Here is a 27,834-nt window from a genome sequence, read left to right as displayed (position 1 = left end):
GTGCAGTAAAGGTAATTTGGAAATTTTTCATATTACCTCACTTCTAGTCTTGAATAGTTTGTAAATACAGTGTAATATCAATAGTATTTGTTGTACTCTTGCTGGTTTTGACTATTAAATATTTTGCAAGATACATGTTCTTTCAAAACAATGTCACTTCCCTTGTCTAATCTACAGTTCTTGATTATTTCAACAGTGTATGTAGCTGGTTACGTTAGTGCTTCAATAGCCATTGAGCAGCAGTAATGAATGAAATAGCAGGATTTTCCATCTTGTTTGTTGCAGGATATTTACAACAGGAAAAGCTTCTAGCTACCTGCCGTGAATTTATTTTGGAAAGCTCAGATCTGAAAGAATATGCAGAGCACTGCACAGAGGATGGTTTTATTCCAGCCTGCTTGCTGGTGAGTTTGTATTTGCAAAGCAGAGTTAAACTGCCTTGCATCCATGGAAAAGAAAACTGAGATTTCTCAGTGTAATGATTACTTCTGAAATGCGCTTAGAATGTTAATTAGGTTGTTCCCCTGGGTTTATTTTGGTTTTTTTTGTTGTTTTGTTTTCATCTCTTGATATAAGCAGTCATTTGGTGCCTAGTATTTAATCTTACTAAAAGACATTTAAGTGTAAATTATGCAAATTGTTTTCAGCATTGTATATTTAGTCTGCTTTATAGCTTTGAGGTTGATTTACAGAAGGGTGTCACAAGGGTTTTGTTCATCTCAGGGCTACTCCTGTAATTTATTGGAGATGACTTTCCTATCCTAGACATGGCAGCTGATAATGCTCCATTTCAAGTACATATTAAATATTTAGGTAAAGTACTTCAGCTTCATCTAAGTCTACCAAATTTTGTTGACAAAACCCGTCTTTCAGTTCAGCTTCCTCTTTGATCAGTATCATCTGCTGTGTCCCAGGTAAAACCTGGAGCTGTGGGTGTATATAAATACAGTGTGTAGCTATATATAGCTACAGAGTAATTGGATACTTTGCATTTTTAATATATACTAAATGGGATTTTTAGATACTGCTATGTATCAACCTTTTAATGTTTATATGTGCATCTTTGTCCTGTTTTCTGTTTAATTTTTCTAATATATTAGCTAATTATGTGATTGGGATTTTGTGTACATCTTTTCTGAGATCCAGGGTTTTGATGCACCTATTCAAAACAGACCATTAAACTTTTTTAATTTGAAAGCGTTAGTCATGTGGGATAAGGAACTGAGAACTAAGGTGTGGCCAGCAAAAAAATTAGAAAAAACCAAATGTAAGTAGGTTTTCCAGATTCTTAAAGCTTTTCCTGTTTTTCTAGGAAAGTGATGATATGGTTGTGTCTACGAAAAAAAAATTCTCACTGCAGCTCAAAATAGTTGCAATAAAGGGCTGTATTTGTCATACCCTGTAGAGTTCCCACTAGCAAAGAAGACTAGAAGCTACAAGAAATTAATAGGGGTAACTAAAATCTTCATTCTCTGTTTCACCTAAAATAACAGAGGAGGTAAATATGGTAAGAAAGTTAATTCTGAGCGACTTAATAATTTTATTTTAGACAGAAGTTCTCTTTGCGTTTGCATCTGAACACGTGTTGTGTTCCAAGATGAGAACTCGTGCTGTTACAGCTGTTCTTCGTCTTACTCTTGTGTCTGTATTCTGTAACAACAGACATGAGTGGAAGTCATGAAGCTCTAACTGCTGTTACTGGTGTTACTGGGATCAAGCACTTTAGATTTTGTGTTCCCAATGGCATTTTGTTCTGCAGGTTGCTCTCTACCTAGTTTGAGACAACTCAGGACCAGCATCTTAATGTACAGTTACTTGTGTTGAGTGTCAGTATGGTGTAGTCTTCTAAAGCTCTGCTTAAATATAATGTGATACAGCAGATGAAGTTTAAGTGATTAGTGAAGATTCTAAGATCAGTATTTATATTTTTTTTCAGTCCCTGTGTGGAAAAAACTTGACGACTATTCTTAATGAATATGTAGCCATGAAAACAAAAGGTAAGCCTTCAGAATGAGATTTAATTTTATTTTTCCTACTCATTTGTTGTGAACTTGAGGAAGAGGTAAAATCTCCACATACGTATGGAGTTACAGGGATTGCCTACCTATGGTAGAAGTTGAATGTTTCCATATTATGCAGACAGCAGCCAATTAGATCAGCATCTTGTGAGCACAGTTAATTGATTATCTTAGCTTGGATTTGCCAGCATATATTTTCGCTTCAAATTTGAGCAGAACTTGTAATGTAATCAAGCACAAAGATATAATAAACTGTGCAAAATGCATGAGTTTATGCTTGTAAGATTATAGTGTTTATACTGTAAATAGGGGAGGTGCTGATCTCCTCTCTCTGGTGACCAGTGATGGGACACGAGGAAATGGAGCGAAGCTGCATCAGGGGAAGTTGAGATAGGACATTCGGAAAAGGTTCTTCAGAGGAGGGGTGATCAGTTGCTGGAACAGGCTCCCCAGAGAAGTGATCACGGCACCAATGTGTCACAGCCCAGGGAGTGTCTGGACGATGCTTTTAGTGATGCCAGTTGGTTTGAGGTAGTCCTGCGAGGAGCAGGGAGTTGGTCTTGGTTATCTATATGGATCCCTTCCAACTTGAGATATTCTATGAGTCGATGAAATAACCAGGAAAAGTCCTATGGTGGGAAACATTTCTTCTCTTGTTTTTAAAACTAATTCAAATAATTTCATAATATTTTGTGTGAATATAAAAGAACTAGAGCATCACCTGGTTTTAAAAGCAGTTATTGAGCTTCTCAACATTTCCAAGTCCTGCAATTGTTTGATACATGTTGTACGATCATATTTTAGTTGTGCTTGTTCTAAGACTTGTAATTTAAGACATGTCATTTTTGGAACGTTTCAAATTTATTTATTTTTTTCCCTTCACACTGGCTTTAATAGGAATGGTAACTAAGACATAAACATACTCTCTTCAAAAGAGTTTTTACGTGGCACCTTGAAAAGCTTTATAAATTATCTGCTTACATCCTTCCATTTGTACTTCAGTGTTCTATGCTTCAGAAATACCAAATGTTTTGACCTGTTTGGGTGACATCTTAGAATAAACTATTACTTTTAAAAGGCTGTCTGCCAGATTATAGTTTTTAAAAGCACACAAGTAATTTGGTAATATAAATATGCTATATGAAGTGAATTAGGTTAGGTTAGCATTTTTTGCCCAGGAGCCAACACCACGCGCAGATTCCATTGAAAATTGTCTTTATCTCAGTTTCATTTAGGCTTCTAAAACTGCAACCTGTATCCATGGCGAGCGTATATTCATATCAGTCAGAGTTCTTAAAATAATTTGAGTTAGGGCTCTCTAATTAACAGAATGTTAAGAAGGCAGTTAGAAGCCTGAAGTTAGATTGTGTCTGAAACACCCCATAACAATTTATTTTGCTTGTCATTTTGCTTTTTCTCAACATGTATGTGTTTTAGGTGCCTAAAATGTGGGGGTGTTTTATGGTTTATTTTAGAAACAACAAATGAAGTTCCAGCGATGATGTCATCTCTGTGGAAAAAATTAGACTATACACTTTCTCAGATCAGGTAATACAGTTTTGAAATCAAGAAGGTAAAATTTTGCTCTTTAGAGTGACTCCCTATGTCGATCAGCTCCCCTTATCGTTGTATGAGAATGGTTTTGCTCTGTATTTCTGCTCAGAGATCATGAAAAAGTTGTGTGTGAGAGCTGGTAGGTGAGTGGACGCTTCAAGACTTTAAGGCAGGACTAGCAGCTAAGGAGGGCATTAGTGTGAGTATGTGGCCTTCCTGTGGTAAAACAATATACTATCTGATACTGCTGTGGTTACTTGATCAAGAATAGTAAGCTTCATTTGAGGGATCTGTGACCATTGTTTGAAAGGATAAAAAAGCCCCCAGCAGTAGATCGAAGCTTTCTGAAGTAATGGGAAGTTGGGACCAGGCTGACATTAGCCATATGATAGGTACCATCGTGTAGCCGCCTGTTTTCATTGTGTTCTTTTTATTAACGTCACCTGCTTTATTTTTCAGGAGCATGCAGAGTTCCACAGGCTTTTCTGCTAATCAAAGGAGTAAGTAACTGAACCAATTCCTTGGGATCAGTAAGCTTTATGTTCAAAGTATCTGTTTGGGCAAAACCGGGGAAGTGCTGCAGCAGTCAGTACTGCATCCTTACTCTTAAAATGTTGTCAAATGTCTTCTGCAGTGTTTTTTTTTCAGCATGTGGGTTGTTCAGTGCAGTCTGTGGATTACTGTAAATATCAAGAAATAAATAAGAAAAGCTAAGCTTTTTGCAAGGGGCTTAAATTATCCATATAGCATTTTCTTCTCTGCTGAAAACTTTTTAGAAGTTTGCATGGGTAAAAGGTTTAAAGACTGCTGCCTCAGTCCAGAAGCAGTTCACTTAATTTGTGGTTCACAGAGGAACTGAAAACATAACCAGACTAATTATGATGCGGTTTCATTTTTGGGGAAGAGGAATATAAAGATGTATTACAATCTTGAAACAATTAATTTTGATGAATACAGATTCTTTTATGCATACAATTATGTATCTGAGCAAAATATGAAGAGTTCCTTGTTCTATCTAGAATTGTTTCTTTCATTACAAAAACTAGCAAATGAACTCTTGAAAAAGAAAAGTTATTTTACTTTAAAATATTCTTCTCTCTCTCTAGTACGTCTACTGAGTAACCTGTGTGAGAAAAGAGAATGTGAAATATAGGTGGTGATTGTTCTTGGGTGATCAGAAATTCACTGGATCACATGGTGTTCTGTTGTTTAAATTTGTTGGATGTAGTCTTATAAATAAACACAGACTTATGTCACTTTGGCTATTTCACTTAAGGACAATCATACGAGTGGTATGTGATGCAGTTAACTATTGTTTTGGTATGATTTACTCCTGCAAATATTTAAGCAATGATACAAGTGTGGTTACAATGTCTGTGTAGGTTGGCTGTATTTCTTCAGTAATTTCGGCTTAGACCTGTAACACGGAAGGCAAAGATGGGTATTGCTTACTTCGTGAGTTTCAGGAATTACTTGCTGAAGCACGAAAATGTTTCATTGGAGTAGCCTTAATTAGATCTCAGCAACCTTTTAAAATTCCTTTATAATGTGTTTTCATCTTGTCTTTATTACCTCCAGTACGTACAAGAAGTGGAATTGTGGAAATGAAAAGACAGAGAATGCTTCAGCAATCAGATCCTGCAAACTCAGGATTGTTGTCAGTAGCCCATCAGTCAGGGCCACAGAATTCCTCCTCTGTTGTGTCTCCGCAAGTTATTCACAGGCCGGCAATAAATCAAAGCGTGTCACAGACAAGACTGAATACGTTGTTTGTGCACCAGTCGCAAACTCAAGAAAACAAGATGACCAGTAAGTTGTGCACTTTTTTTTTCTTTAAAAAAAACCTCTTTTTTTCTGCGAAAAATCTATGGGTATAGGTGGAAGTTTTCTAAAACAAGGGCTAATAATTTTCCATCAAAAAGTGCCAGAAAATTCATGCTTTGTTCCCCTAGCTCTCCAAACTGGTTCAGGTGATTAAAATTAAAGGAGTGCCCAAAACAGAAATGGCTCTTGCGTACTTGCTTGCTAATGTGAGGTCAGAGATCAGTAGTGCATTAATTTGTCATTATTCCATCCTGTTTTCTCACCCTTACCCAAAGCACCTGTTTTAGCAGATAGGACTGATCCTCATCAAATGGATGATTTTCTCAGGGTATGTTTAAAAGGGATAGTTTTCTTTTTCATCATAATACCACATTTTTTGTGTGTGAATTCCCAGGAACTGATCGTATCATACTAAATAAAGTGTAGATTTCTATAATGCTTCAGCACTGTCACATGGAAAGGTTCTGGCATCATGATCTCTTTTTTTTTTTTTTTTCCCCCCTCCCCTTTAAAAAGCCGGAGATTTTATACACATTCAAGTTCCAGCATCACAAGAACGAAAGCTTCATTCAAACTTGCTTTCTCCAGGAAGACGAAAAAGGTACACATGGGGGCAGGGGAGTTGGGATTTTTTTTGTTCTTAAGATCATTTAGAGATTATGCATCGTTCTAACCTTCAGTGTACATTTTCTTAAACTGTGGAATGTTTCTAGGAGTGGCCAGTGTGTGATGTGTCACAAAGGAAAATCAAGGAACTTAACATGAGACCCATAGGAGGCTACTTGTGCTTCTTAATTGCACATAGTCTTCGTTATCCCAGTGTTGGACATAAGCCAAAAAATGGACCCTGAGATTTACTATTTCTTCCCAATCAGTTATGAACATTCTCAGCATTGATGCAAATGTGTCTTTTGTCTTAACTTAGAAAAACTATTGGCTTCAGTAAATTTTGTCAACAACAAAATTTCATATTCTCACTAAAAGTGATGTGAAGAACTATTCTTAGGCTCGTTTGTATTTCTTATTCTTTTTATTTGAGTGGTCTCTTTGTGTTCCATTTGTCATCTTTATCCCTGGCTAAATCCCAGTGGATGATTTTGCTTAATTTTCCAGATCCTTACTAATTTATACCTTTTTTGCGTATAAGCTGATTGATGGTTTCAGAAGAGCTTGTGCCATGATTTCATAGAAAAGTATACATTCTCTGTTCATCGTCAGAATCCTTATGCAACCTAACATTTGTTTGATTCTTTGACAACAGCTTCTCCTTGAGAGATCTTAAGTGATGCTGCTTAAATCTTTTTCTTCAGTGACAATTAGAACCAGTTAGAGTCACCTGTATTGGAGGGGGAAAAATTCTGTGTAGTGGGCGTGGAATTCAGTTTGCCCTTGTCTGTATATTTATTTGTAAATTCCAAGCAGTCAGACACAATACTTGCGTGTCACGTAATGAAATGGGTATCAGCTTTTATTATATTTCCAGTGTGTAGTTCGTTTTCTGTTGATTAAAATCTTTGGTTTTCTAAGGAGGAAGAGAAACACTTGATTTACTGACTGTTAAGTCAGTTGTTTCCTACCTTCTCACAAACTATATCATAAATTTCCTGGAATGTTTCAGTGAATCTCAGAAGAGGAAAAACATTGTGGCATTGGGACCTCTTTCAGCAACTAGAAACTCTCAAGACCCTGATGAAGCAGTAACAGAAAAAGAGAGTGAGCCACTTGAAGAACTCATAGATGGTAACTTCCCAGTGAGTATATACTAATGGAAGATACTTACATTTAAGAAACAAATTCAGACTAAGGAGAACTAGTCTGTTACATGTTGGGTTTGGGGGTTTTACAGAAATTAACTTTAGAAGATATATTTTTTTTTTTGTATGTGAACTAGCTCTTCTGTGTACTAAACGAGTGAGAATGGTGTAGCTGTGTAGAGGTGGCTTTTTCCTTGATTTATTTGCTTTGCTAAGACACCTGTAAGCTGTCAAAATATAGTAAGTTTTTGAGAATGGAAAACAAAGCAGAATGAGGAGAGTAGAAATGCAAGAGTGTTTTGAGATGATTTTCGTAGCAATGTCATGCAATCACAGATTGGCTTTCTCTCTGTTATAAAGAGCATTCGCGGTGTTGAAATGATTGTGATTCGGTTTTGGATTTATTTTTTTTACCAGTAAGTTGGAAATTCAAGCTTTTGTACTAGTGATGATAAAAATAGAAACCTGACCTCTTTAAAATTTTGTTTTCCAGCAACTAGTAATTGAAAATGCCAGAGAAAAAATTTTGAGCGACAAATCTCTTCAGGAGAAGCTTGCTGAGAACATTAACAAAATCCTGGGCAGGTAATAAAAGGAACCTCTAAACTTCATGTGTGTTGTTACGTGATTTATTTTTTGAGTTCTGAGCTAACAACTAATGTGTTCCAGTGACGGCAATGTCGTTCAGGCCCCTAAACAGACAGACAGTGGTCCTACAGAGCAGGAGACTTCCATTGATGAAATCCTTGGACTTCAGGTAGGCGTGGATTGTCCTGTTTACGTTTTTGAAGGCCAGGCACATGAGAGTGATCTGTTACGGAAATTATGTGGAACCTCTTGGCTACTATCTGATAACGGTTGGAATTGATGGTCTTAAAGGTCTTTTCCAACAGAAACGATTCTATGATTCTGTATGTGAGGTTGCCTCCAAGCAGAGGCAGGTGCCTGTGTATGAAGTAAAGATGTCTTTGTTCCTTAAAAGCTATTCTTCTGTCACTTGGTAATTTTTAGGCCATTTTTTTGTCAAAATACGGAGCTGCAAAGCTGTATTCCGTTTTTCTGAGCAGAACAAAATGAAAGCAGCTTCTTGGTTTAGTTAGAGCAGCTGAGACAAAATAACCAGACATATCACATGGGCTGTCTGCCCTGAACAACCATCATATCAAAAGTCATAGAGTCCAGGAAATTAGGAGAAACTTTTCAGTGGCACGTTTGCGTATGAACTGAGTGCCTTGCTGACTGACTTCCTGGGAGTCAATCGACCCTTTTACTTACCGACACCTGCAATGTGTTATGCAAGCTCCTGCAGTGACCTTGGCCTTTGTAGGAGCAAATATAAGCAAGAGCCTTTCTGCAGACCAGTCCTTGGTAGTAACTATAAACACCAAGCGGTATCACTTCTGTCAGCAGACACTGTCTGCAAAAACACGCTGTTAACTTCACAAAGTGCAGCCTCTTGCAAGAGATTAAGCTGAAAAATCAAATCACTGAGCAGGATTGGTTCTGGTTTACCTCGGACCAAGACATTGGGGCTGCTACCAAACAAGTTACGGGAACCTTAAGAGCCGTGCCCTATGTAGGCGTGCCTTCTGACAGCCTTCTGTGGAGAAGTAGTTGCAAGTTACTTTATAGAATATGTAATGGGTAAATGAAGTAAAACTTCCATTTGCTTGGTATTGTCATCTAGATAATGTGCAAACCCCAGAAATGAGGGTTAATTTGGTGAGGTTTTTACCCTTACTTGGCTCGTGCAGGCTCACGACATCCACACCATTGGCAAAAGCTTCCAGCGTAGCCTGAGATTTAGTCCCTCTTAAACATGGCTGTTCATTATGTGGAAGATACTGCAACATGCACATGCAGGAGGTAATATCTGACAAAGACGTTTGGGGGACTTTAAAAATATTAGCTATTGAAGTTTAAGAAATAACAGGCGTTAAATTTGTGGCTAAAATGTTTCCAGCATGAGTCTTTAAGTTTCTATGCTGAGCAGAAGTAGTAGAACTAAAAACAGTCTGAAAAGTAAAAACTTCTTGTCTGTTTTCCTTTTAAGTTTTGGAAGTAACTGTCTGACAGTTCTGTGTCTCATCTTTTCTCAGGGTGAAATTCATATGTCAGAAGAGGCCATACAAGATATTCTGGAACAGACAGAATCAGACCCAGCTTTTCAGGCACTCTTTGACCTGTTTGATTATGGTAGGGTATAGTATGCTCAACTGTACCTTTACCAAAAAACATCATGAATGATGAGTTTTCCTAAGTATGGCTAGAAGCAGCAGAGGTAATTCAGGAGGCCTCTTTCGCAAGAGAAGCGGGCTGAATGGCATTTGCATCCCTCAAGTTGGGATTACATTTGTACACAACTGTAAAGTACGGCGTTACCTCGTGGCTGAAATTACGGTTTTGGGTTAGCTCAGTGATGGTTTTATTGCTGTTATTTCGGGCTCTTCTGGTCTAAAGGATGGCCGTTCATACTTGTTTTTCTGTGCTGCTGCAAAATTTTTCTATTTGTCTGATCAGAGATATCCTCACATAAAATTTGAGGATGTTTTTATGCTATTTCTGGATTTTTAGTGAATAGAGACAAATAGTTATTGGAGTTTAGGATGGTATTTCTTGATTTTGAAAGTTCTGTGCTTAATTTAAAATGTGCTATCGTGTGCATGTGTAAAATGGCATAGTTAATCTTTCTTCATGCTTTATTTTTGAAAACAGGAAAGAGCAAGGTAAACAAGAACTTACCTGCTGGTGTTTCTGGTCAGAGTGGAGTAGAAAATGCAATCCTGGAAACACTTGAAAGTTCTTTAGGAACAGAAGAAACTAGTAGATGTAGGTTGTTTTATTTAGATTTTTTTTCTTTAAGATCCCTTTCTGTCTGTTCACTTTTCATTATGAAAATCCTCTGGGACAGTTTGTACATTTCAAAACCTTTCTGTTTTCCATGATAATAGCCAATCTGACATTTCCATTGCGTGAACGTTTGGATACACCTCATCTGTTAGAAAGCTTCAGTCTACAGAAGCCCATCAGTCTACTTAAAAATTGTACTTGATAAGCTCTTCAATGAAACCAGAATATCTGCAAATCTGTTTACTCATTCAGAACAGAGATAACTTTGCAGTAGTGGAACACATGAAGATAATATTTTAAATCTAACTATATTAATGTTTTCTCTCTGTTTAGTAATGTATTGGTTAATTAATACACAAAAAGAGTCTCACTCTGGACAAAAGGTAATTTTCGTCTGTTTAGCCCACTCTTACCAGCAGTAGCAGATACTTAGTTAAAGTATATGAGAAATAAAACCAAGAGGTCTTTATCCTGAGATGGTTTTTGTGCTTCTGGAAATCTGATGTAGTGACTTTAACATGCGTAGTAAGCAAACAGCTCATTATTTATGTACAAACTGATGTGCCAGATTGCTTAATGTGTTTAACTGTACATTTCATATACTTCCCAGTCAGCTTGGAAGTAAGAATTCCCGTAGAGTTTTCACTTGAAACAGTTTCTGATTGAACCGATAAGTTGCTTCTGAAGCACTGTAAAAGGATCACCTGTTCTAATAATTACGGACCTAATTTATTCTCTGTTTTGCAGGCGATAATTCCAGAGAGTCACTCTCCTGCAAAGGCTTTCAGTTAGAAGAAGTGTCATGTGCCTTGAAGACCACCGTTAATGACGATGTCACGGCTAAGAAGAATACAGCCAATGAACAGTTGCAGGGAAATTGCAGGCCAAGGAAGCAGGCTGAAGGGCTTAAAACTGTCACCCCTGAACATATTGGAGAGCTTGAAATCGCTCTTGACTCTGTGCCTGGCTTAACGGAAGCTAACAAGACACAGAGTTCTGATAGCAAATGTAACGAACACTCTGGAGATTCTTACGATAAAAAAGAGTCGTCTGTGTTGGTATCTGAAAGTGCAGGAACTATGGAAATTGAAAAAGGCCTGCTAAGTCATAGCGCTCAAAGTAGTCCTCATTTAGAATATGTTCGTTCTGGTAGTTCACAGATTTGTTTGATTTCATTGGCAGAGGATACTAGAGCAAGTGAAAACAAAACACTTTCTGGAAGTAAACATCACTTATCACCAGTTACTTCACTCTCTGAAAATACACTTACTGAGAACCCTTCTGATGGGAGCCCTGGCCACGCTGTACTGCTGAGAAAAACCAATTCATCCATTTCTAGCCCATCAGCAGATGCGGGAAAAGAGCAGGCTGTAACAAATGATACGGATGCCTTACCTGGTATTTTACAGGAGAACCCCAGCCACCACTTTACCCATCAGGAACAGAACACGCAGTCAGAATGTGCTGCAGGACCTGTGGTGAAGATTTCGGATCTCGGCCAAACAGAGTTGCAGCTTGACGTTGATACTTCCAGTGATCAACATACATGTGATAAGCCACCTAAGAAAGATTTTAACCTTCCTTTGGGCCTGTCCAACTCAGAGGGAACACAAGGGGAAACACAAGAACTTTCACCTTCTACAAAAGTAGATGCCAATAATACGTATTTCTCTTCTGGTGATGATGCATGTACAGAAATTTCTGTAGTATCCACTGAGAATAATCTTGCCACATCTGAAATACACCACTCTCCTCTCCCAGAAACTGCACCCTCAACAGATGAGTCAGGTGCTGAGGGCAGAAGTATAGGTGGTGTATCTTCTAGTAGTCAACCAATGGATGTTGATCCTTCTAACATAATGTCCCTCAAGATCATCATCAGCGATGATCCCTTTATTTCGTCAGATGCGGAGTTAAACAGTGCTGTTTCCAGCATCACAGGAGAAAATTTACCGACTATAATATTGTCTTCTCCAGCCAAGTCTCCAACCAAAACTACAGGCCTGACCAAATGTCTGGCTTCAGAAGACACGGAAAAAAGTGTGGATTCGGCACTGACAGAACAGAATCTCCTTGTGCTTAGACCCAAGGATCCTGTGGTCAGCTCGGTTAACACTCCGAACGAAGACTGCGCTGTTCTTTCGGTTGCAGGTACATCTAATCTTTCCAAGGAAGGGGGGTTTATACAGTTGATGCCAGCAACGAGCACAGCTTTTGGGAATTCAAACAACCTTTACATAGCCACCTGTGTGACTGATCCAGCTGCCCTGGGTACAGCTGTGACACCGTCCAACGTAGTTGTGCTCCCCGGCAGCTCTGTGCCGCTCGCTGCCCAAGCTCCAGCCATGCAACAGTTACGGACTCCCCCAAGATCCAGCAATACATTTGCAGCCAACCAGACCATCTCCCCAAACTTCTCACAAGGTAATATTATTAGAAAGTGGTTGAAAATATTTTTATTCTTGTAAGTTCATTCAAAGTAAACAATTTTTAAGTGCTGCTCTATCCGCCCCTTGAAAACTAGCCTGGTTTTGAGTGTAGGAGTTGGTATTAAAAATGAATAAAAGCTATGAAGAGTCATTGACTGGGCTGGTCTGGGAAAATAAAAAAAAAAGCCTTATATTTCAGAAGCTTAAATTATATAATTTTAGCAGTGATAAATTTAGGAAGCATATTTTGGCTTACACTAGGAAAGATTCCATTGCTTTGGCTAAATAAAGCATTTTTTTTAAATTTTGTTTTAATAAGATTCCTGTTAAGAAATAGAATGCTCTGTGTTATAGGTAGCCATGTTTAGTTTAGCTAACTGCCTACGTGTAGATAGTCCTTCCCAAATTACTTCCTTGTTTTTTTATGCTTCGTTTTCTTAAAGCCTGTTCTACATTAAGACAAATATGAAAGCGTAACATTATTTTCTTCTACAATAGAAAATCTCTTCCGGTACAGGTATTTTTATCACTACAATAATAAACAATAGAAGTGCTTTTTTAAATGTTAACTATAAACGAGCCATAAACACATTTAGATTTCTTTCTGACACTAACTGCTTGTTGCGAGTTATCCTTGAATTCCTGTGTGTGGTCATTCTGTTGTGGTCAGAGGCCAGTGCAATGGTACGTGCAGGATCTCAAGAGTTCCGGCCTTTTCTGTCATTAGGTTTCTTTATACAACTGTTAGATTCATTTTTTAATTTTCATAGAGAAGTAGAAGTCTGCCCACTTTTCTTCATTTGATATTTTTCCTGGTAATGCTCACATAACTGAAGAACTGTGGAATAGATTTGTTTGGTTTTTTTTTTCCTTTCCTTTCTGAAATTTTTCTTCCACTTTTTCAATTAATGTGCTGCAATAGTTGCCCTGTTTTATAATTCCCTTATGCCTAGCTGCCCAGCATTCTTACAACCTTTTAGAATAACTGTTTGAAAGCAACTGTTTTACCAGTGATTTAAGTAATTAAATAGGAAACTTTAGCTTAAAAATTGCAAATTAGTCTTACTGTGCTTAATTTTCTGGGTTTTTTTACCTGCTCAAACCCATTAATTAACTAGAATTTTTCTGTGCTACGTTACAACACCTCTTACCAGCCAGGAACACACATTAGATATCACCATACAGACAAAGTTGGCCTTTCCCAGCTTTGTTGTCCGCTTGTTAAAGGGAAAGTGTTATGAGTGCACTGGAATTAAAAAAAAAATAATTCTCCTAATGGCTTTTGAGCATGCTAATTGCAGAAAATAGGATGCATATAGCAGTTTGTTTTTACTAAGCACCAAAATGAGCTACTTGATAGGACTTTTACTGTTTTTTATAAATCACTTTAATTCAAAGTTCGTGCCTTACTGTAGGTTTGTGATGCTTCAGACCTAATTTTGAGCCATTTCTTAAAAGGGACAACAGACTTTAACTAAAGAATTCAATATAAACTAAAAATAACACTGGTACCCTGTTTTCTAGCAGTGATGTCAGTGTAGAGACAGCAGAGTTTTTTCTAAAACGACGGAGCTTTTCTTGCCACAGGGTTGACCATGTGTCATTTTAAGAAATCCTGTCTTAACGCACTTCTGTTCCCTGAAACGTTTTAGTTTCCGTACAATTTCACTTATATATTTTTTAGGTTCTGCCATTATAATTACATCTCCAGTGCAACCTGTTTTGCAAGGAATGGTGGGAATGATACCTCTCTCTGTGGTCGGACAAAATGGAAATACGTTCCCAGCACCTGCCCGCCAGGTAGCGCATCACTGGTAAAGCCTTTCGAATTAAAGCTGAAGTCATAAATAGTCTTCTGGTAAATTGTAACGGAATATTTTGATTCTTTCAAGGTTCTGCATATGCCTGTGGCTAATCCAGTGTGCAACAGAAGTGTCCCAAAACTTCCCATCCCTCCCAAATCACAAAAGGTTCCTGGAGCAAGAAACAAGACTAATACAGGTACCCACCTTATCTTCTTTAGAAGGGCATAAGAAAAATGGGAATTATAAAGACGTGTCAGTTCTGTGTAATAAAGTTTTATAAATACTGATGCTTCTCTGCCAGGTAAGTGCTGGAGTGGGTCTGAGAGAAGCCTGTACCTGCAGTTAGTAGCTGTATCTGCTCAGTTTACAGAGAACTCCCAGCATATAAAATAATTCCAGCATATAAAATAATTCCAAATTTGGGATCAAGCTTCCTTCCCAAATGTGATGTTTCGAGGCTCTAATGCAGTCTTAAAAGTTTATTTTTCTTTATATTTCTGATTATTTTCTATCTTGTTGGTTTTAAGCACAGTTTACTGTTGCCATTGAAACCAAACCATGTAGTAACAAAGAAGTTACTAGAAGAGTCAACAACTGTAGACATTTATTGAGGGAAATGTTTAATAGTAGTGTTGCACATTTGTACATTTGTGTTTTCTCTTTGCCATGTGAGGTGTACACTTCAGTATATTCATTTCATTGAGACCTTGTTGCTTTAAATAGTTAACTGGAACCAGACTGGTGCTACGTCAACTTCTCAGTGTTGAGAGGAGGTAAAGAAAAATAATTAAAAGTAAATTGACTTATAAGGACAGTTTTAAATTGAGAGAAAAGCTAGGATTATATAGTCAATCTGCCTTCTGTTTTGCTGATGGATAACTGAATGTTCTCTGTGGTTATTTTCCTTTTACTTGGAAATGCCTGCTGTGCGTTTCTAAGTCCAGCATAGCTGGTTTTCTGTCTTGCCAGGCCTTTGTATTGTGTAAGTGTAGACAGCAGCCGTCTTGTTTATACTTAGCTGGAGACCTTCACTAATCTATTAATCTTTGCAATTTTTTGGTAATTTTTAAGTTTAAAGTTTTGTTGCTGGATTCTTCATTATTGCTTCTCTGCCAGGCGAAATGTCATTGTACTTGACCGTGAGATTATTTACTTGGAATAATTTAATTTATTACTACTTGATCTGTTGTTCAGGAAAACTGGTACCAAGTGTGGCCGAGCCTTTGAACCCTACAAATTCTCGAGCACAAAGGTCAGTAGTGCTTGCTTTCTTTTTCCTGTCCTGAATTTCTTTTTACAGTATTAGTGGAGAGGAGAGCAGCTTTCTTTTACAGAGGCCTAAGCCTTACTAGTAAGTAAGTACTTAGTAGTAGTACTAGTAGTACTCTTTATTTCCTCCTGCGTGCCTGCTAGTACAGCGTGCCAGTGTTGGTGCAGCCAGTGCTAGAATTTTGCTGTTACTGTTCCTATGTTAACTTTCCATGGTTTTGTGTTTATTCTCTCTTGTCTCGTGTCAAATAAAAATTGTTTGAGCCAGTTCAGGCTAGGAGAAATTGCCTGGGAGATTTTAATGATTAAAACTTTTTATTTTTTTAATTTTCAGAGGAGTGGGACCTGTGGTTTTGTAGTGCTGCCTCATAGCCTTTACCACTCTGTGGCCCAGATCCAGTACAGCTCATTAGATTGGGTTCTGCATCTGGTTTTCAGCTGTGCGGATTAGATCACTGCCTGGTTGTTTATAAAGTGAAAAGTCAAAGGAGAGACAGTGAGGGGAGCTGCATATTAGCTTTGTATTGATGAATCTCATTTAATTGCTAATTGGGATAGATACTAGTTTTCTGTAGGCCAAGCGAGAGAGAAGAGAGCAAGGCTTCAGGAGTCACTCTCCTGATCATTAGTGGACTTTATGAAATAAAAGGATGTTGGAATGAGGAAAAGAGTGTGGGAAGAGATAAGAAGTTCAGTTTAAATATTAGATGTGAAATGTTCTTTTATTGTAAAAGATAAAACATCCTTCAAAAAAAAAAATCTACCTGTTCGGAACCCAATTAAAAGTTTGGAGAAATGGAGGACACAGGAACAATAGAGTCAACTTACTAAAAACAAAACATCAAAACACCATACTCCAAGGTATACAGTATACACGCATGCAAAAATTAGTGATTTTTAAAAAGCCACAGAAGCAAGATTTTGGATAATATTACTTTGATAATTCAGCTTTCTGTTAATTTCAGTCGATCTCCAGACATATGTTTTGCAGAGCAGAGAGAACAAAATATCCCTGTAAAGGGGTCTGATTTCTCATTTCTCCTCTTAACCCTCCGTCTCATCTCAAATTTCATGGAAATAAAACAAACTGTTGCCACTCCCACCTTCTTTACTGTCCCAAAGTTAACTGGGCTTCTCCTCTTAAAGGCTTCTCTGCATAGGGAGAGTCTTAACTAGCGTAGAGGAAAATGCAGAAGCTTCTGGTGTAAGCCAGGAAGAGGGCACAGACCTGGCAGTGGTACGAGCTGGCAAAACTGAAATATTTTTCTTCTGACGTGGCTGTGGTGTAGTGATGACTTTTTCAGGCTGCTGTGGCTGGTTGTCAGGAGACTAAGCCCTGGGGAGTTTGTACATTCTCATCCAGATGCCCAGCAACAGCTTTCTGCCTCGCTCTGTGTCCCATCACCTCCAGCGGATGCAGAGCACAAGGCTTGATGATACCACCCAGAATATTCTGGCAGCCTCTCAGCACTTTCAGTTCCAAGGACTTGCAGAGCCGCAGTCAGTGTTCTGGGATGGACTGTCCTGTCATGCATGCACTCAGATTTCTTTTTGAACTCAAGTAAACTACCAGCATCCGCAAATATCCCAGGGTAAAAAAAGTTCCCAGGCTTAATTACAAGCCAAACCTCCTCTTGGTTTTGTTTTGAACCTGATACTAGTTTTATTTGATGGCCCTAGTTCTTCTGCTGAAAGATGCAGCAAATAGCGTCCTTTTTGTTGGCTTTTTTCCCGGAGCTCTGTTGCATTTCCCTCCACTGATCTCTCTTTCCAGGCTGAGGAGCCCCAGTCTATGTAATTGTTCTTTTGTACTTTTGTACAGACATTTTTTGTCATCCTTTTTGGACTTACCTGAGCTTTCTGTGGTTATGATGCCTTAGTCTTGGTTTTTGAGTGTTGATAAAATACTTAGATTTAGAAAAATCTTTGAAAAGGTGTTTTGAGGGACAGGTGGCAACTTCCAGCCAGCTGAAAGGAACTTGCCTAGTATGAACCAGTCTGCTCCTGAAATGTTTGCATCTCATTTTCAGGACTGGAAATGCGGACAAGCTTATCACCGCAGAACCAGGAAGGAAAGTGGAGGAGAACTTGCCTGCTCTGCCAGTAGAGAGCACAAGCTCCAACTCAAGGCAAGGTGAAAGTCACAGGAGAGTGCTTTGCTTCGATAACATCCTACCCACTCCAGGAGGAAACACCCAGATCCAGACTCCTAAGAGTTTATCCCAAAAAGAAAGAAACGAAAATACTTCATTTGCTGTCGACACCGCATCATCCTCTGCCAAGGCACAGGCAGCCAAGAGAGAGAAAGACAAAACGTTGCCGAGAATTCTGTGTAAGCCAGAAGTTGGAAGCAACAGGAGCGTGTCTGCAAAGGAGCCGCAGCCAGAGCGGAAGGTGGCAGCTGCAGGGCTTCCGTTAGATCCCTTCCACAAGACTACAGCAAATAAAGAAAATGAATTACGAAGGGATACTGATGAAAAGCAGAAGAACCAGGACACGGCCAAACTCTGCAATGGCCAACAGAGCGTTAGCTTATGGAGCGAGAAGACGGTTCCTTCGGTGCAAGAGCTGAACAAAAAGCAAGGGGCGCTGTCAAGTGGGAGTGGCAAATCTTCGGTGTCTGTCTCTTTGTCTTCAAAGGAGCCAAAGCGAGAACCAGCCAAAGTTTCTAACCAAGGCCTCTGCCTCTCGAGTCCATTCACTAAACAATGCGTGGAAATGTTACAAGACATTCAGTGGCACAGCCCAACTAGCAAGACAGTTGAAAATGGAGAATTGCCGGTACCCCGTACCCCGTCCGGAGTTGGGGACAGGCACACGGACGATACTACAGACAGCGTGCGGACACCGACCTGCCGGCGCTTCAATGAGGACAGCACGACCCCAAGGATTATGGTACCCCCTGCTACTCCAGACTTGCCCGCCTGCAGCCCGGCGAGCGAAACGGGCAGCGAAAATAGCGTGAGTATGGCCGCCCACACGTTGATGATACTGTCACGGGCAGCTATTGCACGGACTAGCGCTGCGACCCCCCTGAAGGACAACACTCAACAGTTCAGATCGTTAAGGAGCACGGTGAAGAAGAGGAAACTAGAGGACTTGAACGAGGGAGAGAGAACTTCTCGTTCTGCAAACAGAAAAGACCTTCAAAGCTCTCCAACACCATCAAAAAAGAAGAAAATAAAGGCAAGTGTAGTTACTTACCTTTTAATTAAAACTCTAAATATATATATCTGTAGTATTTATAATGGGATTGTTCAGAGGTGCTAGTCCAAATCCCCAGTATCCTGTTTGTATTTGTCAGTTTTACTAACTTTGCCTCTTGAGCCTACTCTGAACTAACAGTTTTCTTAAGATAAATGTAGTCTTCAGACAGCAACTCCTCCTGACTCTCTGCACACACAGAAAGACAATTTATCTTAAAACATGGATGAATTTCTGAATTTAATTTCAGACAAGTTTGTAGGTGAAATGTAGGAATTGGGCCAAACTCGAACCAGGCCTTACTAGAATTCAGGCTATCCTTGCATCCTCATTCACCACCAGGACTAGGAATCCACATTTTTGTGCATTCCCAGTCTCTCTAGCATACAGGACCGTACTTTTGAATCATACAATCAGTAGAGTTGGGAAAGACCTCCAAGGTCATCAATTCCAGCCATCAGCCTAATGCTACTGTGAACACTAAACCGTGACCTGAAGTGCCATGTCTACATGTTTTTTGAATGCCTCCAGGCACGGTGACTCCACCACTTCCCTAGGCAGCCTGTTCCAATGCCTCACCACTCTTTTAGTAAAGAAACTTTTCCTAAGAAGCAATCTAAACCTCCCCTGGCATGACTTGAGACCATTTCCTTTTGTCTTATCACTTGTTACTTGGTTTAACACACCCACCCCTACCTCACTAAAACCTCCTTTCAGGTAGTTGTAGAGAATGATAAGGTCTCCCCAGCTGACTTGGGGGTGTAATGGCAAATAGCAGAGGTGATATATCTAGATGGTCAAAAAGGAGACCCAGTAAACCTCTGTAACTCACCATACTTACTCATAGCCTGCTCCTGAAATGCTCTAATGGAAAAGCACTCAGTTACTTGTCCTGCATCTGTGACGTGAGCTGCACCTGGCTGAAGTCTGGGTGGGCCAGTGCTGAAGCTGAGAGCTCAGCTACCCCTGCCCTGTAATGGTGCCATTTGTGCCCCGGGGCGGGGGGTACACATCAGTGTAGGCACATTTTGGTGTCTGCTTTCTGGGCGAGTTTTGTGCCGTTACGTCTGCGAGGTAGATGGAAGGATGAGGACAAAAGGAATGCTTACAGAATCTTCACTGTCCCCAGGTTCTTAGGCTTTAACACAACTGTTTCTTTCTTCTACAGAAAAAGAAGCTACCAAATTCTTTTTTTTTGTGGACAAGTTCTTGTTGTCTTTGCATTATGATGAGTAGAAAAAAAAAAGAAAAATCAACCAGGGCTGAGCTGTGACTGTCTAAAGCTCTAGGTGTTGTTCTGCTGAGGTTTTGCATGGGATGAGGTCAATTCTAAAGGGTGAGTTGCACTTTCAGTGCACTGAAGTTTCACTTTATAGCAAAACCGTGCTGTTTCTGAAGCAGGTTGCTAAGTGTAAATATCATTGAGTTGGTATATGTTTATTTTTGAAAAAGCACTTGCGTGATTACGGAGCCATTCAACTTGCAAAAATGTATATTTGTATAAATGTAATGTACGAAAAAGTTGTATGTTTCTTGTTACACCACGTTGTCTGTGTTCTGCTGCATTCTCTACTTATCCATCTGAACCACTCAGCTGATTGGTGACAGGGTTGTGAAGGTGAAGGCAATGTTTGGAGTTCCCGGGTCCAGGGCCCCAGCAGCCAACTTGGCCACTTCGCGTGGTCTCGTCGGATCTGAAAGGGACTCAATCTTCAGCTGTAACTGGCTTGCACTAACACACTCTTCTCTCATAACTCAAACCCATGTTGTAAGGCTTTGAATGGGTTAACCAAAATACCAGTAACTACACACAAGGCCGATAAAACCTCCAAAAGTATTTATTGTCTAGTGAAGCTTTTCCCAGTCAGACATCCGGTAAAAACGTCGATCTGGACAGCCGTCGTCTGTTCCCAGTGTTTGCTGCACAGGGTGTCCTTTGAATGCAAAAGCTGTTCTCAGTCAGGGGACTTGGGTGTGGGTTACCCCCTGTATTCATACCCAGCTATGAACACCTCACTAGCAATAGCCAGAGAAGAATTTCAGCGTATTCTGTTGCAAGAGTCAATTATTTTAACTGGCATTTGTACTGTTGAGAAAGTGTTTTGTTAATATCACTTCTGCTTTTAGCCAGACCCAGAAGAAAATGCATCTAAATCTTTTTGTCATAGCTGTTATGCAAACCCTCTTTGAAACAGGTGCAGGAGAAGCTCAGCCTTACCTTTTAGTAATAATTAGCATGGGTGACAATGACCAGACTAAGCCGTGCCCCAATTCCAAGGAATTTTCTCTACTGGTATTTCCCCCTTTGTTCTCAAATTGTTGGTCTTTCAAACTGCAACTTTTCTTGTAAGAGATCTGTACAGCAACAGGGCAATGTTTCAGATAGTATACAAGGATTCCTAAGGAACCAATATTTATGCAGTAGATGTTTATATTAAACCCATCCAATAACTAAATACTGCATAGCATTTACAGCTTGAATAAATATTTTTGATTTATTAAAAAGTTGTGTGTCTTGTTTAATATTTTCTAAGTCCACTAAGCAGCTTTGTGAATACTGTATAGAAAAGTCAGTTGGTGTTCATCATTTAAAAAAAAAAAAAGAAGTATTTGATGAAAAGTCCAATATTAAACACTAAGTTCTAATAGCAGCAATTGTCAGAGTTGCAAAACTAATTCTCTTTGCTACATGGTGGCATTTTGTACTTAACAGAATTCTGACAGTTGACACATGATATTTTAAAATAGATTTACTATTTATTTGAGACATAAGGCAGCTCTTTCCTGGGACAGCCACTATCCCCTGCAGTCTTTCTTTTTTCATTCTGGGTGATTTGGTAATACTAAAGGTGTCAATTATCAATTCACTTATGCTTTCAAAGGAAGAATAATCATCAGTTCTAAGCTGCTGTCATATGGCAAATAATTTTTACAACAGATGTCAGAGCATGAACGAAGGGTAATTTTTCGTAGTATGTAGTGTTTAAACCCCACTGGTCATTTGCTACCTCTACAATGATGTTCCTCCCCAGAAAAAAAAAAAAAGATCCCACTACATCCCAGTCCAAGTATTTCATCCCCCTACTCTATGGAGGAAAAATATAAGGATAGCCAGTGGATAGAGATGAGTTCCTGTTGAAATTAAGGTCTAAACTAAGAAAGCAGTTGTCCTAAATCCCAGCTAATAAAAGTGTTTGAAGTTCATCCCTTGTGAGAAGGGTGAGGTGGAAGTGGACTTTATACCCATGAAATTGCCAGTTTTTGCCCTCTGGTAGAAAGCCTGCCACAGACACTGCATAACATTCTCACCAAGGTCTTGAAGAATATTTATTCCAGGAGAGAATTCTCTTGTCTCTCCACACCTGCACTGGGAACGCTTAACCCCGTGTTCCTTAAGCCATCGCTGTGAATTGAAGCACGCAGCTGGCATCAGGCAGCTCCTAGTCCTTGCACTCCTCCAGCGCTCAGGCTGCTTCAACTTAAAAGTGTATTGACAAAACTGTACATCACAGGTTTAAAGGATCAAAACAGGAGCGTTTCGAGGCCCTGTTAGTACTTGCATGTGTAAGTTACAACCCTGTCATTTCATCAAGGCTGCCTGGATACTCCCTGCCAAGCCAGGGTGAGCACGTGCTGGAGCCATGCTCTTGTGCTGCGTTCCACCTGGCTTTGAAGTGAACAACAGTAGAAAAAACAACCTTTGAATAAAGTTATTTTTTTCAAGAAAAACCTCCTAGTTAGGAAAATGAAGCACCAAAACCGTAACACTAGCTGCTCCTAGCAGGAGTGCTCTGGGAGTTAGCAAGAGAACACATTTTCAGTGGCATTTGATAAACCATGCGCCAGCGACAGAAGAGCCACAGCTAACAAACATTCTTTATTGTCGGGTCTCAGGACATTATCATAGTTTGATATTTTCTATTCACACCGTATAAAAACTTGCACTGAGTCAGAAGTAATAAAAGCCTAGCCATTTGTAGCAATAATCAATGATATTTTAAGAAATTTTAGAATAGCGGTAAAGGAATTCATCCACTTATTGATAAATATGATGTAACAGATACCAGTGACAATTCTGATCTGCGAGTGTTCGAGCCTTTGTGTCCAGCGCGGTTTGGACCTACAGCTTCTCTATCAATATTGCAGAAGCGCCTCCTCCTCCGTTGCAAATTCCTGCAAGGCCGTATTGTCCTTGTTTCAACGCATGGGCCATGTGAACAACAATTCTTGCTCCAGACATTCTAAATAAATAAATTTTTAAAATTATATAGCTTAAAGGGAATTCTCAATTTGACCCACACGTGATAGTTGGCTGAATATAGTACTGATGCACCAGAGGGGAAAAAAAAAAACAACAAAAAGACCAAACTCTTTCACCTACATTTAGATGCAAACCCAAGTTTTTTTTCTTTAGCTATAGTACTTTTAACAAACAAAAAGACTCCTATACATACACCATGAGAAAACACCACCTTTATCTAAAGTTTCTTCTGGAAAAGGAAATCACCTCTAAGTCAGCCTGTGTATTACAAAGTATTTCTATGTATGGCAAAACTCTTTCAAGAAGGTTAACAAATCTACTGCAAAACCCAAATCAGCAGTAATGACTAATTTCAAACAGTTTCTTATTTGCTTATAACTTGATGTAGTGCAGCGTGCGACTTTGATCCGCCTAATGTGCAAAGACAGACATTTGAATTCTGTCGTTAGCCTGTCAAAATTAACTTTTAAGACCAAAAAACCAATCATTTTATCAGAAGAAATTGTTACTGTAAAGGAGATGTCAGCTTGTCTGGCAGGATTACACATTGATTAGAGGTTTTTATGAACCATAAAGGACTCTGATGCGTTCCTGATGTGCAACGTGGTTACATCACATCTGTATTTACGTAAGAGGTTTTGGAATGGGTTTTTTTCCTCATAGACCTGGACCTTGCAGCAAGATCACCCTTAGGGAGGATTAATGGGATACACTTAAGTCCTGAGTCAGTGGCAGCCGGTGGGGAACATAGCAGGTGATCAGACTCCTCTAACCAGACGACAGAACTTCAAACGAAAGACCCATCAACACCCCCCACACTCTCCCTCTCTGCTGCAGTAGGTGCTCAGAGAATTTTTGGATTCGCCGCCAAAAATGTTTTGACAAGATCTGGAATTTCACTTTGCCTGTGTCAGAAAATTAAGTTCCTGTACCGTATCCTTTGCTATTTTCCTCAATTTACTTGTTAATTTTATTCTTAACTACTTGATTAATTCTTACTGTTTACTCTGCCACAGTAGGAGTGATTTGGTCTTCATGCTTCATAAATCCATATAGCTAAAGCAACCTTTTTATAAAAAGCAGGTGGGAACTAACTCTGAAAAGTGGGATTGTGCTCTTTTCAAGGTACCCTGAAATTTAACACCTGAATTAAGTCACTAGGAGCTTGGTAGCAAATCTCTATTACTCCTTCTACTTCCATTAAATTTGAGAATAAACATATTCAGAGTATGTCTAGGAAACAAAGCCTCTGTGCAGAACAAAATTCAGTGCTTATTTTCCTTACCCTATGGGATGTCCAAGAGAGACGGCTCCTCCGTTAATATTCACCTTTTGTGGATCGATACCCAGCATTTTAATATTGGCCAATACCACAACACTGAACGCTTCATTGATTTCCCACATTGCAATATCTTCTTTTTTCATGCCTGTTGCACTCAGAATCTAGAAATAATAATAGAAATAATTACTCCTTTGAAAAAAAAATCAGGAAGCGAATTCTAGAAATAATTAGGTCGATTTTGAAGTCAGTGACTCAGGTTGCCCATAGTTTGATTCAAGTTCACATTCTGGAACATCTTTGTCAGATGGGATAAAGCAAAACTGAGATACTGAAACACAAACTTGAGTTTTCACAGAAGAAAAAAATGGAGAGAACGCTACTCCAAGAATATGTTTTCATCAAGACCGTTGCTACAGTAAGTACATTTAAACTGTCACAGGACTGTCTCATGCGACACTTGTCCTTAGTTCCTTTTTGAACTAGTCTATACTTGTACAACTGCATTTATTTTGGTTTAGCCCGTATCAGCTGCAAAGCATCAAAAGTAAAGAAGCCCAAAGTTGGTGAAAGCCATATAAACCAATATTCTCTTTCAAAATAGGTGGGAGAAATTTGTTAGTCTGAAAATCTGCATTCTAGCCTTGATCCTCTGAAAGACATATGTTCTTTGCATTTACGACATAATTCTAATTTTGATCCTAATTACAGGAAGATCCACTAAGGGATGAACCAACAAACTAGCGAAAGAGAAATTTGTTGTTTGTCAAAAACACTCAGTTTTATTCCTACCTTGGGAACAGCATGTGCAGGTGCAATCGGGAAGTCAATAGGATCAACAGCAGCATCTGCGAAAGCTGTAAAAATCACAAAAGCTCTTTAAAAACCTTTTGTCCTTACCACAGATTTTTATTTGTGCAAGCAGCAAACCCAGCCAAGATGGCAAAATTCTGAATATAACGGTCTGTGAAATAGACATGTCTAAAGTTGAGCACTTTAAGTGAGACACATAATAACATTTTCCTATTTTTAATATTATCCCATATAGAAAAATCTGTTTATGATCAAAAGTCGAAGGGCTCAGCTCTTCCATCCCATCAACATCAGACAATGGGCACAACAGGACTCCCAGTCGGAGAGCACACTGTGAGAGCGTTTTCCAGGGCTGTCCTCAAAGATAAGATAAGAAAAAATTCTTACCCACTATCCGTGCCAAGGGTTTGACTTTCAGTCTCTTGGCTGCCTCTGTAGTCATCAGCACCAGAGCAGCTGCCCCGTCATTCAGAGTGCTGGCATTGGCAGCTGTAACCGTTCCTAGAAGAAGGAAGCATTGTTTCAACAGAGGGGAAAGTGTGATGCAGCTCATGGATATCATATCTCTTAATGATTTGGTTTTTTAATCTTAGGCCCTTGAGCGTAAGGTCTCAGCAATATGGTGATATCTGTTGCACTGAGTTAACAAGAAATGGGTCCGTTTCTTTAAATCGCTTTGATTAAACAAGTACAATCCCGTGTATTTGTATCGTTACCCGAGTGGCGGTTTAGCTCGTACCTTCCATGTCAGCCGCGCTGTTGGTATGAGCACAGAACTCCTGCTCAGACAGGGCTGTCAGCCAGTGGCAACTTCGATTGAGCCAGGAAGATTTATCAATTACAGATCTGGGGAAGTACCAGGCACCTACGTAAAAGCACTGGAGGCCTATCCCAGCTCTCGCTGAAACAGAAGCTTATATTTGGGGGAGACCCAAGGCAACAGCTGAGTTGGAACCAATCATTTTCAGTGTTTTTAAAGTAAATCTCCAAATCGGAGGTTGTCACTGCTGTAAGCATCTTTTAATCCAAGCCAGTCCGTGCTGCTGTGAGGCACATTTCTTTATCTTAGCAGACGCTTAAAAACTAATGGAGTACTGCTGTTCACTTCTGTGAACACTACTCTTCACTATACCAAAGTATCCTTGCACTTGGTAGAAAATTAAACAGTTAATTTAACAATATTTACCATTTTCTTTCTGGAAAACAGCTTTCAGCTTTGGAACTTTACTAAAATCAACACGTTTGTATTCTTCATCTTCTTTCACTTCTACATCTGGCTTTCCTGAAATTCAGATTTCGTTTAGTATTTTATAGAACAGCCCATTCTTAAGACATTCTAACAGAGTACTTTGATTAAATGCTGTCTTATTTAAACAACGTATTTCAGTAAAAATTTGTAAATGCATGTAAAATACATGTCAAGAAATGTCCTTATGAAAACTGAAAAAAAAAAATTATTCCTTAATCCAATTCACTCACAGCAAGTCCATGTATAGTTGCTGGTGGATGAGTGAAAGGGACAAAGAACATATCTTTAATAGGGAAATGAAAACACAGATGTCCTCAAGCTATACTTGCTAAATTCAATAGCTAGTCTTCCACTTCCATAAAAAGGAAGTTGTGGTATGTAACAGTAAAGAAAAATTTAAAAATGAAATCAGATCACGGGTCACTGACTGCTGTTCACCAGACAGCCTGCACATCAGAATATCCTTAGCTAATCTAAAATTCATGTTCCCGAGATCTGCATATTTAAACACCACAATTTCCACTGAATACAGACAATGCTGCAGCTTTCAGTGAGAAACACAATTAATTTATCACACCTTTCCATAATACCTTTTTTTGAAATAGTGACAGGAACTATTTCATTTTTCAATATTCCTGAATCCCAGGCTGTCTTGCTCTTAGTGTAAGAGCCTATGGCGTAAGTGTCTTGTTCCTCTCGTGAAATAGTAAATTTCTTCGCAGTATTCTCGGCACAGTTACCCTTGGAGAAAACCAGGCATGTTAGGTTTATTGTTTCTGGAGATGTGAAGTAGAAATGTAATTAAAAAAACTCAATCAGTGGATTTCCAGAATTGAATGTGACTAATACTTGCTGTTTGTTTCTAATTTACACTGTCATAATCAAACAGTAACTTTTGGTTTTGAAGTATAATCTTGAGATTTAACAAATGTTTTCTGGATCCAGATTATTAAAGCTATGAAGGAACTTTCCTTACAAGGCTTTGCATGCAAGTTTGAAGTGGTTAGGGCTGTCTTCAGAGACTGAAGATCATTGTTCAGCCACAGAACAACACGTTCTCATCATCTTACTTGCATTTTCATTCCATTATTAGTTTGCCCATTCCAAAGGTTACAAGAACAGGTCAACACATAGAGCTGACTTCACCTTCAGGCTCTGATACTCTAAAAACTGTACAAATAAACCTCTGTATACCTTTTGCCTAATAAGTGGAATGAAACAATCAAATCATTTTATATACAGGTCAATCATAATTATACAATCATAATTCATTACCAATACCGACTAAATACCTGGTGACAAAACGAATTAAAAAAGGATACTCATTTAGTCAACCTGAAAGATTTGTTCTCAAACAGGTTTTGTTCCACCTCTGATTTCTGCAGAAAACTCAGTGAACACAAAGCCCTTTAGTAACATGTTCCTCCAGCTCTTCAAACAAGCAAGTTCAAGAATTTTAAGTCTTCATAGCACCAGCAACTTAGTCTATTGCCAAAACATAGAGAAGAGTAAGTTCCTAAAGCTA

The 27,834-nt window shown here is 39.0% G+C and overlaps 2 protein-coding genes across 2 annotated transcripts in view; one reads left to right on the top strand and one right to left on the bottom strand.

The window, feature by feature from the left end:
• Positions 1-285: 285 nt before the first annotated feature.
• On the top strand, positions 286-19,943 carry NPAT (nuclear protein, ataxia-telangiectasia locus; the record flags this gene model as incomplete). Its single annotated transcript, XM_009873044.1, is given in 19 exon segments — positions 286-404; positions 1,937-1,997; positions 3,494-3,566; positions 4,032-4,072; positions 5,151-5,381; positions 5,913-5,997; positions 7,015-7,109; positions 7,149-7,151; positions 7,651-7,735; positions 7,820-7,907; positions 9,250-9,346; positions 9,866-9,979; positions 10,748-12,424; positions 14,114-14,229; positions 14,322-14,430; positions 15,429-15,486; positions 17,534-18,689; positions 19,876-19,897; positions 19,900-19,943. Coding segments are annotated over 19 exon segments (4,274 nt in total), but the record flags the coding sequence as incomplete, so codon positions are not given.
• A 2,842-nt stretch (positions 19,944-22,785) lies between these two features.
• ACAT1 (acetyl-CoA acetyltransferase 1) overlaps positions 22,786-27,834 on the bottom strand; it is a gene marked incomplete at its 5' end in the record, with an annotated part of 12,567 nt that continues 7,518 nt past the window's right edge. The window contains 6 exons of the mRNA XM_009873043.1: positions 22,786-22,948; positions 24,254-24,411; positions 25,040-25,104; positions 25,448-25,561; positions 26,247-26,342; positions 26,900-27,050. Of these exons, the coding sequence (XP_009871345.1) occupies positions 22,828-22,948; positions 24,254-24,411; positions 25,040-25,104; positions 25,448-25,561; positions 26,247-26,342; positions 26,900-27,050 (705 nt within the window). The remainder of the gene's footprint in view (positions 22,949-24,253; positions 24,412-25,039; positions 25,105-25,447; positions 25,562-26,246; positions 26,343-26,899; positions 27,051-27,834) is intronic.

This window comes from Apaloderma vittatum, unplaced genomic scaffold, assembly GCF_000703405.1.
Source record: "Apaloderma vittatum isolate BGI_N311 unplaced genomic scaffold, ASM70340v1 scaffold14367, whole genome shotgun sequence".
Lineage (NCBI taxonomy): Eukaryota > Metazoa > Chordata > Aves > Trogoniformes > Trogonidae > Apaloderma > Apaloderma vittatum.
This window is presented reverse-complemented; position numbering and strand designations above follow the sequence as displayed.